The sequence below is a fragment of the Salvelinus sp. IW2-2015 genome, linkage group LG22 (assembly GCF_002910315.2).
Source record: "Salvelinus sp. IW2-2015 linkage group LG22, ASM291031v2, whole genome shotgun sequence".
NCBI classification, from domain to species: domain Eukaryota; kingdom Metazoa; phylum Chordata; class Actinopteri; order Salmoniformes; family Salmonidae; genus Salvelinus; species Salvelinus sp. IW2-2015.
In genome coordinates, this window is record NC_036862.1 from 894587 (window position 1) to 912125 (window position 17539).

The 17539-nt window shown below is 41.7% G+C and overlaps 1 protein-coding gene and 1 long non-coding RNA gene across 2 annotated transcripts in view; one reads left to right on the forward strand and one right to left on the reverse strand.

The window, feature by feature from the left end:
• Positions 1-2383: 2383 nt before the first annotated feature.
• On the forward strand, positions 2384-17180 carry LOC139022768 (uncharacterized). The gene is made up of 2 exons (XR_011473807.1): positions 2384-2918; positions 16389-17180. It is a non-coding gene; the product is annotated as an uncharacterized lncRNA (long non-coding RNA).
• Positions 10742-17539, reverse strand: part of LOC111982648 (dedicator of cytokinesis protein 10) — a 127310-nt gene continuing 120512 nt past the window's right edge. Inside the window, 2 exon segments of the mRNA XM_070433925.1 lie at positions 10742-10936; positions 11682-11820. Of these exon segments, the coding sequence (XP_070290026.1) occupies positions 10889-10936; positions 11682-11820 (187 nt within the window). The 3' untranslated portion in view covers positions 10742-10888.

A 17539-nucleotide genomic window follows, 5' to 3' on the forward strand; every position in this document is an offset into this window, starting at 1 on the left:
TGAACTGCAGGAAATGAAATCAATCAAGAAGCAAGCAAGCAATTGTATTTATAAAGCCATTTTTACATCAACTGTTGTCACAAAGTGCTTTACAGTAAATTGATGGTTGGTTGGTATGTTAGTTGCTTGGTTGGTTGATTGATTTATTAATTGAGTGCTTTGTTGGTTGAGCCCATAGGACTCTGGTCAAACATAGTGCACAATAGAAGGAAAAGGGTGTTCATATGTATAAGGCTTTGTATTCATATGTCTTCTCCCTCCAGGATTCTGAAAGACAAGGGCTTCATGCTGTCTGTCTGTCTGTCTACCTCTCAACTACTCTCTTTGAAAATACACACCTTTATAAATACACAGTACAGCTGAGGAAATGTCTTAGATGTGCGTCTCACCTTGTTGCACCTTATTTGTCTAATTCTTTGGGTAGCTCAGCCTCAAATGCATTATCTCAACAGGTTTTCTGTTCCCTGATATTTACGGCGCATTTAGCCACAATCACCACTGTGGTAGATTCCTAATGCCTCACTCTAATGCTAGACCTCTTTGTTGTAACCTAATCCCACAGCCATCCAGAGGGTGCAGAGTGAAGACAGGAACCCCGCAGTGCCCATGGAGTATAGAGACGGTCTGACCTACCCGCTGCCCTCAGTCCAGCTCACTGACCCCCAGCCACAACTGAGAGCCGAGCCTCACAGGTGCCTCCTCCTCCTCTTCTTCTTCTTCTTTCTTTTCTTATATCATTCTTTCTTTCTTTTTATTTCATGATATTCTTGAATATTTACATTTGAATTAAATCTTATATTCTTAATCTCTTGTATTCTTCATATTGTTCTAAGATGATCTTTAAGTCATAGGTAAAAGACTGCTCCTCCATTTCTTTTACGTTTCTCCTCTTCGTTACCTCCATTGCCTCCCACTCAGCCTGCAGTGGTGACTCTTGGGAGGTTCGTGTGTTTCATAGGACACCTCAGGACTCAGAGAGCTACGGCGGTCTCGATAGTGACAACAAGTCAGAGGAGGGAGGTCTCCTCAACCCAGACCACCACCTGACCAGAGCAACCTTGTACCAGAGTCCCACTCCCATAGAGGCTGAGGCTCCTCCTTCCATTCAGAGGAACAAACACATCCAGACCAGTTTCTGTGTGGTCCTCTGAACTGTTGAAATACTACCCAGACCAGTCACTGTAGCCSAGTTTATACCTGGTGCAACACATACGTCCGTTATCCTGAGCTTGTTCTCATTGTGATTGTGCCCACATTTTAGCCGTTGCATCTACACATGATAAAATACACATATTAGAATGTGTCTCTTATCCGTCTACTGTGTCCGCCTTGTGACCAGATTTCCTGGTCCTTCCCGGTATGCAAATTATTTAACAGATATTATTTCAAAATAATATTTCTTAAAGACACATATTGATATGTCAATGGTGCCACCGGTCAATGATTTTAGAGGGAGGGATAATGATGATTTAATATGTTTTACTGTCCAAATCCTTCTCCGCTGGTAAGACATCCAGACACAATGCATCCCTGACTACCTCTGGAGGTGGTCAAGAACATCAGATCTGGCTGACCTACAAAACTGCAGCTGACACTCTGCCCTCGATACTGCTTGTGGGATAGGCCTATTTCTGTAGGCCTAACTCCCTGCTCTTCACATATTTATGGGCTATAGAATAGATATTGTTCCGCCAAAGGGTCCATCTCTCGCCATCTATCTTCACCTCACGAATCCGTCTCCGCAATCGCATCCAGATCTGTCAGATGGTTGGCCAGAACTGGTCGGTTGGTGTAGATGTTATCCACAGGCAGAAGAAATGTTACCGTCTTTACTTTGGCCCTGCAAAACAAGGGGAATTAATAGAAACCATAAGCAAAATGCTACATGTTGCTTTAAATTAGGTTATCTAAAAATTCTGGTGAGGTTGGATGAGAAGGCCCACTGGGACACTCACCTGTTTTTGTGTACGTATTCTTGGAGAAAGAACCTGTTGGTTAACTTCTTTGCAGTGGTGCTGATCTTGTCTCGTCTCGTGTGGAATTCCCGAAGATGGATGTGGCCCTTCTGTCGAACTTCCTCGTGAACTCGACCCCAACTTGAGTTGCTTCCCTTCGCAACCTCTTCATCTTTCGACACACTCTCTTCGGTCTCGCTCTTCCTGATCACACGTGGCTTGTTGGAGGCGATTGAGTACCTCCGGCTGGTCATTACAATGTTCTCGGTGAGATCAATAAAACAAATTGATCAGATTATTTTGTTCAAACCAGGCCTAGCTTTAAACAATGTTTATACATAAAACATTGTGCTTTATCTTTCCATTTAAAACGACAACTGCAGTTGATAGTGCGACTTTACCCATACTGCCGCTCGAGTGCGGACGCATTCCGTCTTAGGTTTATGTGGGATGGGTTGTAGTCAGCCCCGGTCCTGGGCTGTCCTGCTGGTGAATATGGATTAGGTTCACCTGGCTCAGTCCCAATCACCGGCTGACTGATTTCCCCCTGTAGCACACTGTTCTCCATATCAAGCTTCTTGATTTCGTTGCTATCTCCATGACCACCTCAGCGAGGCTCCAGCTGCTTCCATGGCGCTGGAATTCTGCTGCCAGAACCACGGCTTCCCATACAACCACGACTCGAGCAAGAGGAGCTTTTGTTGCGGTTTTAACATGCTGCCTGTTCTAGCTTTCTGCCAGTCTCTGTCTGCGTCTCTCAATCTCCGTCTAGATCATGTTCAAAGAAGATTATGTCGCCTTTCATCACTTATACAGCTAAAAGGGCTCGGGTGATCAGCCAATGGGACACAAGCATTGTTTTTATTAAGTGGCGCGCAGTGTCGTATTTCAGGAAAAGCATGCTGCGGAATGGACAATGGACAAGGAGAGGAAATCCTTGTTCTGAACATTTCAGCAAAGGAGGTAAGCTATATAATAACATATAATAAAGTTGTATTGAATCAAACGTAGGCTAGGCCATTGTGTGAATCTTATAATGAGGCAGATTACAATTGTCCTCCGGGGCAAATGATGTGTATCTCCTCCCCACCACCCACGACATCTAAAATATTAATTAGATCTAGCAAAGATGAATCTAGGGTGGCAAAACAACCGGCAGATACATTGTTGTTGCTCTCTATTGTATAAAACGCATCAATAAAAATGTGTCATAAATGGACAAGAGGGTTCTATTAGGCTACTATAGGTTTTGATTGGCTTAGGTCGGATGACATCAGGTTTTAGTTATCTGTTACCAGAGAGACTGCAGCCATCGGGACCAAACGAAACATTACACGTTTACACACTGCAGCATGTGCACAGAAAAGTAGACACATACTCATGTGATATGGCTCACAACAAGTCAGATTGGTTGTCTCTGTGATGTTGCGTCCCATTGCGATAATAAACATGAAACAAAAATACATGGTTATCACTCACATTCATTAATAGTCTAAAAAGTGAAAGTTACCTCAGGACTGACAGCCAACAAACGTCATAATAAGAAATGCCCATCATTCATGATATCATAATTGTCAAACGACCTTCTATTTGGCTGGTACCCTAAAGAGTTTGTGGCAGATCAAGCGCTTGAATAGCTCAGCAGCTTTAACTTTGAAAAGGTGAAAGAATTGTTATTTTCTCATCCAGTTGTTCGTTTTACAATGCGAGTAAAGTGCACAGATCTTTAATTGCATGGTCCCAGCCATTAACAGGTGAGAGCACAGTTTTTTAAAATGTAGGCTACATTTTTCCTTGAAACAGACCAACAGGTCAATATTGGCGGTTTCTAATGTTACTATCACTATGGTATCAAAGACTCTAGAATTTTGGCAACAACACAAGCTGGTGGTTGAAGCTGTTTCCATGTTATTTTAACTTAGGCTATTGGATTTGCAAACAAAAATGTATATTGAATTAATTTTGTTGATAACAAATCAAATAATCAAACCGAAACCCAGTGGGATGATGACACACAAACGCTCCAAAGCAATTATTGTGCAATCCGGAGTAAAACAGTAGGATAGTGCAGTAAAGGAGCAATCAATAAAAAAAAAACTTGCTGGCATCTTTCAGCATAACAATATTTAATTGACCAGCGCCCATACGGTGGGAATAGGGTGCCATTTTGGACACATCCAGAGAGACAGTCGGACATGGATTCAGTTACACCACATGCAGACCAGAACCACTGGAAGTGAGTGGTACATGGTAAGTAAGCTCAATGTGTTTCTTTTCAGAGAACAAACTATAAAGAAAGCTATTACTTTGTTTCTGTATGAGTTTGTCAGGGTGATTTGGTACTGCTTAGACCAGAATGAGAGTGCACACATGCGCATACACACGGTGCACACACATGCGCACACACACAAAATGAGTGCACTTTATATGGAATAGGCTGCCATTTGGGATACAGCCGAGGAGCGGAGCAGGCAGCGGCACAGCTGGGAGTCCTCTCTCATTCTCACAGAACAACAGGATTGCCTCTGTGTTGCCTCCGATGACGTGAATGCAAATGACCGTTGGACGACTGAAGAACCCCATTCTGAGGAGACGTCAAAAAGAAGGTGGTGAAGGAGAGAATAAATGAGAGAAGGGAGGGTGGGAGGGGAGCTGGGTTTGTAAATGCATAGGGTACATCATGACTCTGTAACTTCTTGCTTAGGTTTAGCTTTACTGTAATTGTGGTACTTATTAAATACTTTTGTATTTATATTTACTAAGGATCTCCACTAGCTGCTGCTAATACCCTGACTACACAGCTCGCGTCGGGTGCAGGAGCGTTGCAAAATAAATGTAGAAATCTATATTATTAAATTATTGCACGCGCGTGCCAACGAGCACCTGTGTTGCCAAGGGCTAACACGGAACCCAAACCGGCTGCGCATGTGCGCCATCGTGCATAAATGTCTTTTGTCCCCACACACCAAACACGATCACGACACGCAGGTTAAAATATCAAAACAAACTCTGAACCAATTACATTCATTTGGGGACCGGTCGAAAAGCATTAATCATTTATTGCAATTTAGCTAGCTAGCTTGCACTTGCTAGCTAATTTGTCCTATTTAGCTAATTTGTCCTGGGATATAAACATTGAGTTGTTATTTTACCTGAAATGCACAAGGTCCTCTACTCCAACAATTAATCCACACATAAAACGGTCAACCGAATAATTTCTAGTCATCTCTCCTCCTTCCAGGTTTTTTCTTCTCTGTACTTAATATTGTGATTGGCAACTTTCATAAATTAGGTGCATTACCGCCACCGACCTTGTTCGTCTTTCAGTCACCCACATGGGTATAACCAATGAGGAGATGGCACGTGGGTACCTGCTTCTATAAACCAATGAGGAGATGGGAGAGGCAGGACTTGCAGCGCTATCTGCGTCACAAATAGAACTGACTTCTATTTTAGCCCTTGGCAACACAGACGCTCGTTGGCGCGTGCGAGCAGTGTGGGTGCAATAATTGAATAATATAGATTTCTAACATTATTTTGCAACGCGAGCGGTGTAGTCAGGGTATAAAATAGAAGTCAGTTGCTAAGGCAGCAGCCACTCTATCTGGGGTCCAGTAAAATTAAGGCAGTTATCTAAAAAATTTAAAACATTACAATACATTTCACAACAGATTTCACACTATACTAAGTGTGTGCCCTCAGGCCACTACCACATATCTACAACACAATATCCATGTGCGTATATGTTATCATGTGTGCGTGTATGCATGTGTATGTGCCTGTGTGTGATTTTACTGCTTGCTTGAGATGTTTGATGTGGAATAGAGTTCCATGTAGTCATGGCTCTATGTAGTACTGTGCACCTCCCATAGTCTGTTATGGACTTGGGGACTATGAACAGACCTCTGGTGGCATATCCTTTTGGGTATGCACGAGTGTTGTTAAGAAGTCAGAGCAACACTTTATTATGGACAGACCTCTCCCTCCCTTAGCTACTGTTGCATCAAAATGTTTTGACCATGACAGTTGGTCAACTTGCTAAATTTACACATTATTCATTAGAGGATTTAATTGAGGTTTAGAGTTTAGTGACGAATTTGTCCCAAATAAAATGCTTTTAGTTTTTGAAATATTTCAGGACTAAATTATTTCTTGCCACCCATTCTGAAACTGACTGCAGCTTTTTGTTAAGCGTTGCAGTGATTTCACGTGCTGTGGTAGCTTACTTGTATAATGTTGTGTCATCAGCATACATAGACAGCAGGCTTTACTCCGAGACAGTGGCAGGTCATTAGTAAAGATTTGAAAAAGTAAGGGGCCTAGACATCTTCCCTGGGGAATGCCTGATTCTACCTGGAATATGTTGGATATGCTTCCATTAAAGGACACCCTCTGTGTTCTGTTAGACAGGTAATTCTTTATCCACAATATAGCAGGGGATGTAAAGCCATAACACATACGTTTTTCCAGTAGCAGATTATGATTGATAATGTCAAAAGCCGCACTCCAAGTCTAACATAACGGCTCCCACAAGCTTTTTTATTATCAATTACTCTCAGCCAATCATCAGTAATTTGTGTAAGTGCCATACATGTTGAATGACCTTCCTTATAAGCGTGCTGAAAATCTGTTAATTTCTTTACTGTGAAATAGCATTGTAGCTGGTAAAACATTTTTTCCCAAAAGTTTACTAAAATGTTGGTAAAAAGATGATTGGTTGACTGTTTGAGCCAGTAAAGATGCTTTGCTATTCTTGGGTAGCGGAATTACTTTTGCTTCCCTCCAGGTCTGAGGTCACACACTTTCCTGTAGGCTTAGATTGTTGAGATGGCAGATAGGAGTGGCAATATCTTCCGCTATCATCCTCAGTAATTTTCCATCCAAGTTGTCAGACCCAGGTGGCTTGTCATTGTTGATAGACAACAATCATTTTTTCACCTCTTCCACACTCAAAACAACAATGTGTCTTTCATAATTTGGTCAGTTGTGCATGGATGTGTAGGTTCAGAATTTGTTGTTTGTATGTCATGCCTAAATTTGCTAATCTTGCCAATGAAAAGATCATTAAAGTAGTTGGCAATATCAGTATGGTTTTGTGATGAATGAGCCATCTGTTTCAATGAATGATGGAGCCGAGTTTGCTTTTTTGCCCAAAATTACATTTAAGGTGCTCCAAAGCTTTTACTATAATTCTTTATATCATTTCTTTTTTTCATAGTAGTTTATTGTTCTTTTGTTCAGTTTAGTCACATGAATTATCAATTGACAGTACGTTTGCCAGTCAGCTGTGCAGCCAGATATATTACATTAAGTTGGTCTTATACCTGTGCATTAACACTAATTACTCAAGTAACATTGTATTGACACATTGTTACATAGTACCTTCAGCAATTACATAGTATTGGAGTTCAACTGTTATTACACTAGGGGAATAAGAAACAGTCCCTATTAGAGGTCGACCAAATATGATTTTTCAAAGCCGATACCGATACCGACTATTGGAGGACCAAAAAAAGCCGATAAAATATATATTGTAATAATGACAATTACAACAATACTGACTGAACAATGAACACTTTTATTTTAACCTAATATAATACATTAATCAAATCTATTTAGTCTCAAATAAATAATGAAACATGCTCAATTTGGTTTAAATAATGCAAAAACAATGTTGGAGAAGAAAGTAAAAGTGCAATATGTGCCATGTAAAAAAGCTAACGTTTGAATTCCTTGCTGTCACGTTCCTGACCTGTTTTCCTTTGTCTTGTATTTATTTTAGTTGGTCAGGGCGTGAGTTGGGTGGGTTGGTCTATGGTTGATTTTCTATGTTGGGATTTGGTGTTCGGCCTGGTATGATTCTCATTCAGAGACAGCTGTCAATCGTTGTCCCTGATTGAGAATCATACTTAGGCAGCCTTGGTTTCACTTGTGTTTTGTGGGTGTTTGTTCCTGTGACTGTGTTTGGGCCACACAGGACTGTTTCGGGTTTGTCACGTTTGTTGGTGTTGTATTTTGAAGTGTTTTGTTGATTTTTCATTAAATAATGAACCCTAACTACTCTGCATCTTGGTCCGATCCATGCTCCTCCTCGTCTGAGGAGGAGAACGACTACGACAGACGTTACACTTGCTCAAAACATATGAAAGCTGGTGGTTCAATATTCCCAGTTAAGAAGTTTTAAGTTGTCGTTTTTATAGGACTTATGACGCGTCGACTATTTCGCTCTATACCATTTGTATTTCATATACAATTGAAGTCGGAAGTTTACATACTCCCTAGCCAAATACATTTAAACTCAGTTTTTCACAATTCCTGACATTTAATCCTAGTAACAATTCCGTCTTAGATCAGTTAGGATCAACACTGTATTTGAATAATGTGAAATGTTAGAATAATAGTAGAGAGAATTATTTATTTCAGCTTTTATTTCTTTCATCACATTCCCAGTGGGACAGAAGTTTACATACACTCAATTAGTATTTGGTAGCATTGCCTTTCAATTGTTTAACTTGGGTCAAACGTTTCGGGTAGCCTTCCACATGCTTCCCACAATAAGTTGGGTGAATTTTGGCCCATACACTTTTTCAGTTTTGCCCACATATTTTCTATGGGATTGAGGTCAGGGCTTTGTGACGGCCACTCCAATACCTTGACTTTGTTGTCCTTAAGCCATTTCACCACCAGCCATTTCACCAGGATTGAGGTCAGGGCTTTGTGATGGCCACTCCAATACCTTGACTTTGTTGTCCTTAAGCCATTTTGACACAACCTTGGAAGTATGCTTGGGGTCATTGTCCATTTGGAAGACCCATTTGCGACCAAACTTTAACTTCCTGACTGATGTCTTGAGATGTTGCTTCAATATATCCAATAATTTTCCTACCTCATGATGCCATCTATTTTGTGAAGTGCACCAGTCCCTCCTGCAGTAAAGCACCCCCACAATATGATGCTGCCACCCCCGTGCTTCACGGTTGGGATGGTGTTCTTCGGCTTGCAAGCCTCCCCATTTTTCCTCCAAACATAACGATGGTCATTATGGCCAAACAGTTCTATTTTTGTTTCATCAGACCAGAGGCCATTTCTCCAAAAAGTACGATCTTTGTCCCCATGTACAGTTGCAAACCGTCGTCTGCCTTTTTTATGCCGGTTTTGGAGCAGTGGCTTCTTCCTTGCTTCTTTCTTGAGCGGCCTTTCAGGTTATGCCGATAGAGGACACGTTTTACTGTGTATATAGTTACTTTTGTACTTGTTTCCTCCAGCATCTTCACAAGGTCCTTTGCTGTTGTTCTGGGATTGATTTGCACTTTTCGCACCAAAGTACGTTCATCTCTAGGAGACAGAACGCGTCTCCTTCCTGAGTGGTATGACGGCTGCGTGGTCCCATGGTGTTTATACTTGCGTACTATTGTTTGTACAGATGAACGTAGTTCCTTCAGGTATTTGGAAATTGCTACCAAGGATGAACCCAACTTGTGGAGGTCTACAATTTTGATCTGAGATCTTGGCTGATTTCTTTTAATTTTCCCATGATGTCAAGCAAAGAGGCACGGAGTTTGAAGGTAGGCCTTGAAATACATCCAAATTAAAGCCATGACATCATTTTCTGGAATTTTCCAAGCTGTTTAAAGGCACAGTGAACTTAGTGTATGTGAACTTCTGACCCACTGGAATTGAGTTAGTTTGTTAACAAGAAATTTGTGGAGCGGTTGAAAAACGAGTTTTAATGACTCCAACCTAAGTGTATGTAAACTTCCGACTTGAACTGTATGTACAGTATGTATGTAGTCCCTATGTATGCATGTATGTATGTATGTAAGTAAAGAAAAATACTACTAGAGATTCATTTTCACTTACCCTGTGGGGTTTATGGACGTTAACAAATTTTATTTAAATGTTATACATAAAACATTAGTTTGTTCATTCTTTTTTTTATTTAGCCAAACAAAAAATCATATATTTTTTAAATATTAATAATTCTTATTTACAATTTAAAACAGTACAGTAAATAATAATAACAACATTATCAATCATAAAAATGTTATAAAACATAAACTTTCAATTCGAAAATCTGTGAGCTGGGAATTCCAGAATGTTAGGATACAAAGTAGCTATGCGGAGTTGTCCTACATTCAAACAGGAACTAGAGGTGTGTTCAATCAAACAAGAAGTAGGCTACATGTCAATTTGTTCAGCAGGACACAACGTTGTGGAACATTACGATAGAAATAAATGATGTGGAATGAAACATGTCTCTCTGCCTTATAGAAGAAGAAATCATGTCGGCTGAATCCATAGTATTTCTATCTGCATCCTTCAACAATGTTTGGCTACTGACCCTAATTTCCTTTATAGAACTCCTTGAACTGTTATTTTACAGTACCTTTTGGAAATGCTTACACCAGGTGGCAAACATTTGCAGCATAAATATAACCAACAGAATATGGACAAATTGTTGTGACCAGAGTTACAACCAAACTTTTGCTCTGTTGAACGCACCTCAAGCTCATTAAGGTCACAATTTTCTAAAGGGATGGGTTTGGGTAGAGAAGGCGTGTGTTGTCTGGGTGTGTGTGTGTACAGAGTAAGGAGATGAGGCGGTCGGCAGGGGAGTGCAAACATGGATTGAGCCTTAAAAACAAAACAAAGTAACGGTACAGCAGCCTGTTCTACTGGACATCATCGTCATCATCACCAGAACTGCAGACTACCGGGACGCCAGACTACCACGACCAAAGTCTACAGACTTCTGGACTTCCCCATCCACTTCCCTTTTTTTTCCCCCAGTTCCCATAAAGTCACAGTTCCAGTCCCCTGCTCCTTTCTGTATAATTCCTGGCAGGAGGAAAAACGACGTCTGTCACCAGGAGCCATTTTGGGTAAACATGTCCTCCTAGGCACTGTCAGATTCCAGCATGCCTATTGGCTGCTCAGAAGGCGCTGTGTCGTTCTGTTCCTGGTGGTCTTGTGTGAGGGATCTTGGCATGGAGGAGAGACATAGATAGTCAATTCATGTTTCAAATCACACAAACAGACATCTGATGAATGTATGATGGAACCAAGCACGCACACACACACACACATATATGCTGAGATGTTAGTATAATGCACAGCCCAGTGCCACTTGTTCCATAATGACAGAGCCGAAAGCATGGTAAAGTGAGGGGGGGGGGATTGTGTGACGTGCCAGCCTTAGAAAYGATAGTGAGGGAGATATTAGAAAGAGAGGAGCAGAAACTGAATGAGAGGATGTGTCTATGCAGCTGAGATCCAATGAAAGAGAACAAATGAACAAAGGGAACAACACAAAGAGATGAGACAAAGAGACAAAACTCTGGCTAATCCAGCAACAGSTCATGCGTAAAAATAAATGATGAAACTATGATATCAGAGAAAGTAGTGACGGATTAAAAAGAGTGATGACGTGAGAACAAAACTGTACCACACGAAAGTAAACAAACACATTTGATATGAAGAGYGTGAAGGTTAGCACTGTAAGTAGCTAGGCTAATGATTGAACAGCCCATTGGCCGAATGTATCAAGCTTCTCACAATGCTGACTTAGGGTCCGTTTTCCTTTAACATCACAATGAATAAGATAACATGTACGGGGGGAGGGGAGCTGATCCTAGATCAGTACTCCTATTCTGAGACATTTGATGCAGACAGCCTCAGTTGTCTAAAGAAACAGCAGTTTCAATGTTTCGGGGCAGTTCCACAGACCTGCTCATTCATGACGGTGGAGAGCTCCGTGAGCATGTCCCTGTAGTGGGCTCTCATCTCCTCCTGGTACTCCAGCTGGTCCTCCTTGATCAGCCGCTCGTTGACATCCAGCGCCTGGCCGCACGCCTCTGCAAACTGCCTTCAGAGCCAGACAGAGTATGTTAGGGCACTATGAGGGCCAAGAGTTTTCCCTGTCCTGACCATGTGACTTGATCTGGAAAAACTCTGGGTTCTAGTTATCTTGACCTGATTTGACCCCAACCCTTTTGCTTAAGACGTATCAAATGCATCATCGATCTATGTGTGGCGCAGTTGGTAAAAGCGTGGCTCTGGCAACGGCAAGGTCGTGGATCCAATTCCCACAGGGGTCACACAACTAGGGCTGTGGCGGTCACGAAATTTCRTCAGCTGGTGATTRTCAAGCAAATAACTGTTGGTCTCACGGTAATTGACCGTTAATTAATATAAATACATTTAGCATCTCCTGGCTTCCTACAAGCCACTGATGCAGACCTTTGGAACATCTACATTTTTAAAAGTCGAATAACTCCATGTAATATACACCTTCATAATAAATCTATTATTTATTTTAGACATGGCTAAAGAAACATGATATGAAGAAAATGTAGTCTATTTCAGAAGAACAGAACAGCATACTCTGAGTTGTCCTTATGTTAAGTCCTGATCTGGCTATGCCATATGGCTGTTGGCTACATTAGCTGTCAAGATTTGCTTAGAATTCCGTGGCATTATTTTATWTTATAGTATGAAGAATACAATTGAACAAAGCTGAATAAAATAGAAAGGATATTTTCTCCAAATGATTTGAGGGAGTGCGCACATGCAGCTATTCTGTATTGAGCGGTTAACAAAGAAATAGGTACTAAACTCAGCAAAAAAAGAAATGTCCCTTTTTCAGAACCCTGTCTTTCAAAGATAATTCGTAAAATTCCAAATAACTTCACAGATCTTCATGCTTGTTCAATGAACCATGAACAATTAATGAACATGCACCTGTGGAACGGTCGTGAAGACACTAACAGCTTACAGACGGTAGGCAATTAAGGTCACAGTTATGAAAACTTAGGACACTAAAGTGCCCTTTCTACTGACTCTGAAAAACACCAAAAGAAAGATGCTCAGGGTCCCTTTCATCTGCGTGAACGTGGCTTAGGCATGCTGCAAGGAGGCATGAGGACTGCAGATGTGGCCAGGGCAATAAATTGCAATGTCCGTACTGTGAGACGTCCTAAGACAGCGCTACAGGGAGACAGGACGGACAGCTGATCGTCTTCGCAGTTGCAGACCACGTGTAACAACACCTGCACAAGATCGGTACATCCGAAAATCACACCTGCGGGACAGGTACAGGATGGCAACACAAACTGCCCGAGTTACACCAGGAACGCACAATCCCTCCATCAGTGCTCAGACTGTCCCGCAGACTGAGAGAGGCTGGACTGAGGGCTTGTGGCCTGTTGTAAGGCAGGTCCTCAACAGACATCACCGGCAACAATGTCGCCTATGGGCACAAACCCACCGTCACTGGACCAGACAGGACTGGCAAAAAGTGCTCTTCACTGACGCAGTCGCGGTTTTGTCTCACCAGGGATGATGGTCGGATTCGCATTTATCGTCGAAGGAATGAGCGTTACACCGAGGCCTGTACTCTGGAGCGGGATCGATTTGGAGGTGGGGTCCGTCATGGTCTGGGCAGTGTGTCACAGCATCATCGGACTGAGCTTGTTGTCATTGCAGGCAATCTCAACACTGTGCGTTACAGGGAAGATATCCTCCTCCCTCATGTGGTACCCTTCCTGCAGGCTCATCCTGACATGACACTCCAGGATGACAATGCTACCAGCCATACTGCTCGTTCTGTGTATGATTTCCTGCAAGACAGTAATGTCAGTGTTCTGCCATGGCCAGCAAAGAGCCCGGATCTCAATCCCATTGAGCACGTCTGGGACCTGTTGGTCGGAGGGGAGGGCTAGGGCCATTCCCCCCAGAAATGTCCGGAACTTGCAGGTGCCTTGGTGGAAGAGTGGGGTAACATCTCACAGCAAGAACTGGCAAATCTGGTGCAGTCCATGAGGAGGAGATGCACTGCAGTACTTAATGCAGCTGGTGGCCACCCAGATACTGACTGTTACTTTTGATTTTGACCCCCCTTTGTTTAGGGACACATTATTCCATTTCTGCTAGTCACATGTCTGTGGAACATGTTCAGTTTATGTCTCAGTTGTTGTATCTTGTTATGTTCCTACAAATATTTACACATGTTAAGTTTGCTGAAAATAAACGCAGTTGACAGTGAGAGGACATTTCTTTTTTTGCTGAGTTTATATGCTTAATTTAKAGTTATTAATGTAACTTTAGTTGTTCTACAAACGTTGGGCTATRTGTTTTGATTTTTGATACATTTTAAGACTGCAGGATGCTACTCTAATGATGATTTGAAAAAAGTCCATGAGCTATGGTTTGTTTTTTTGCGCAGGCTGTACACACTTCGTCAGTACACACTTGTACATGCTGTACACACTTGATAATGCCTCGATTTTGCCAGCGGCATCCCTTTTGTGTGGCCATAATGCACCCTTAAAAAGTCCATGCCTTTTGCAGCCCTTCTCCCTGTGTGCTGCCTGCTCCGAAGTGCCTCTCACTCACACCGCTTTCCATCTCACATGATCGGGTCTTTCTCACAGGCTACAATGAAGACAGACACATCCGGGACGCAACTGCGCGCGTCCTTATCCAATTCCGAGGTGCATATTTAAGGTATTGGAAGAACTGTCCACATTTACTTTTCGTCAGCCAACAAGATTAGTAGGCCTAACGAACAGCAAAAGCATTAGCCTATGTCAATCTACTATCCCCCATAATACAACAGTTGACCTATTCTATTCTGTGCGAGAAATAAATATTCCAAACACAGTCTGGGATAGTTGTGGAATGCGATAGATCACAAATGAATACAACCACTACCATCAAAAAACGTTTTTTTTACGCACTGAGGCTGATGCAGCAGATCAGAAAGTTTAGCTTAAAATGTTGCTAAACTATTAGGCTATTTCTTCACATTATAAACGCAGCAATGCRCACATGGTAGTAGGCTATAAGCGTGAATGTTCCATTAGCGGAAAACACCATTATCAAAAGTGRCCGCAAATGCAATTATGCATTTAATGCTTTTATTATAACGGTGCATTTTTATGGTGAAAATTATCTTCCCCAAACTTGAAACTCACGCGCTGCTTATGGATGCCAGTTAGACTCTACACCCCTTGTAAAGCAGATTAATGTGCTTAATTCTAAGAAGGTATTTGGCCAATTTAGTTGTGATACAAACCTTATCAAAACATGAGGTGTTTGATGCGAAAAAAAATCACAAAAAAAGGCATTGTTTCTTGCCTTAACCTGGGCATCATTCACAAGTGATAATATATGATTCACAAGTGATAGGCTAATTTTGTCACCCATCAGACTATTCTTGATTTAATCTTGTCTTTACATATCCTAAATAATGTGTGAAATTCAATTTTGATTTAGAGTGGACCATTATCATGCACCTGTCTCGAAACAGGGGCAGGGGTAAAAAATACATCTCTGCACTTAAATTTTTTCCTGAATGCTTAAACACGAACAGTGATTCTTGAAGCCTTATATCTGAAACCATTAACACTAGTAGCCAATGCATTTACCAAGTGTGCCAAACTGAATGCACGTTCTCTGCTTACACTCAGTTTGTAATTTTAAAAACACACTTTTTGCAAAACTGTAAACACAACTCCCTGCTTTACACTCAGTTTGCAATTTAATAACACACTTCTTGCAAAACTGTAAACATTGGTCCCTACATTGCWACACTATTTCGCCAATTGCCTTTCCACATTGACAATGTGAAAACCCTTTTAGAATACGAGTTCACTTACAAATCAGTTCTTGAGCACTATAAATAGGCCACAGGTAAACATTTGGTTTGGACAACAATGGAGGCCAATATTGGACAGAGTAAAGGGGTGAGAACTAGAGGAGGTCGGGGAAGAGGAGTCAGGAACACAATAACTGATGAAATCAGAGCGACTGTGGTTGACCATGTCGTCAACCATGGGATGAGCATGAGGGAGGCTGGGCAACGGGTTCAACCAATTCTGAGCCGCTATACTGTTGCATGTATCATCCGGATATTTAGAAATGAGAACCGGTAAGTAACTTTAAGTGCTGTAGTCTTACTGGTACATTATTATGTACTGCACTTCCATAATGGGAAGGAACTATCACTGAAACCATTCAAATGTTCTCACAGAACTCCAAGAAAACCAGTATCTGGTGGAAGAGGTTGGCTGTTCACCCCAGAGCACTAGACCCACATTGTAAATATGGTCATTGCAAATAACTGCATCAGACTCAGAAAACTGCAGGACCACATAATGGCAGATAACACCGTTTTCCAAAACGTCAACAGAGTGAGTCTCTCTGCACTGTCTCGTCTACTGAAACACAATAGAATTAGAATGAAGCAGCTGTACAGAGTCCCTTTCGAAAGAAACTCAGACTGTGTAAAACAACTGAGATATGAATATGTGCAGGTAAGCTATACTATCCTATCATTGGTACTGGATCTGGAAGTGTATGGTGCTACATCATATAATTGACTGATCCCTGCTTTTCGTACTGTGCTACATTGTTTTGTCTTGTCTCTTTCAGAGAGTCATGGAGCTAGAAGCAGATGCAGTACATCATGAGCTAATATATGTGGACGAGGCAGGTTTCAACCATGCAAAAATATCATCGGACACCGTGCCATCATCAACGTCCCGGGACAACGTGGTGGCAACATAACAATGTGTGTGGCTATTAGTCAAAACAGCGTCCTTCACCATCATGCAATCCTAGGCCCATACAACACTGCACACATTATCACATTTCTGGACACCCTCCACAACAGACTAATCTCTAATGACCAGGGGCCAGAGCAGCCCAGGTACGTTATCATCTGGGACAATGTTAGTTTCCACCGGGCTGCTGTGGTCCGCAATTGGTTCACAGGTCACCCACTTTTCAGCACACTCAATCTCCCCCATACTCTCCGTTCTTGAATCCTATTGAAAAATGATTCTCTGCATGGCGTTGGAAGGTGTACGATTGCCAGCCCCACCAACGCATACCCCTTCTACAGGCGATGGAGGAGGCTTGCGGAGACATGGATCAGGGGTCATGCCAGGCCTGGATACGGCCCTCTAGGCGATACTTTCCACGCTGCCTAGCTCAAGACAACATCGCATGTGCTGTGAATGAAGTCTTATGGCCAGACCCACAAAGAAGCCAACTTTTATTCTGTTCTTTTTTTTCTCTAGCACAAATATTTTTGTTTTCTTCTACTGCGCTTTTGTTGTTTGAGGAGTGTTAGAACATTTTGAGAAAAAACTAAACTTTTCCTCCTTATTTGTATTGATAGTGTGTTATGTTCGGAATACACATCCATACTTTACACATTTGGATACCTGTGTGTGTGTGTTTTTACTACACGTATGACAAAACTTTATTGCAAACTGCTATGCCCTGCACACAAAAAAAGTGTTTTTCATTTATACTATCAGTGCGTAGTTGGTGCTTCGTGTGCTTATTCAAATTGTGGTTTGTGAGTACTGTATTGACGCTTTGTTTGAAGAGTTTTGCAAGAATTGTTTGCTTTTGCAAGAGATGAGATAATGTTTTGCTGGTTAGGTTTAAGGTTTTGTGGTTAGTGTGTAGAGTTTTGCAAAAATAGCCTATAGTTTCAAAGATAGTGCCTAAGCAATCATAAAAAAATGTAAATAGCGAATGGAGGACGGTTTTCCTGTGGTTCATTTTCCTGC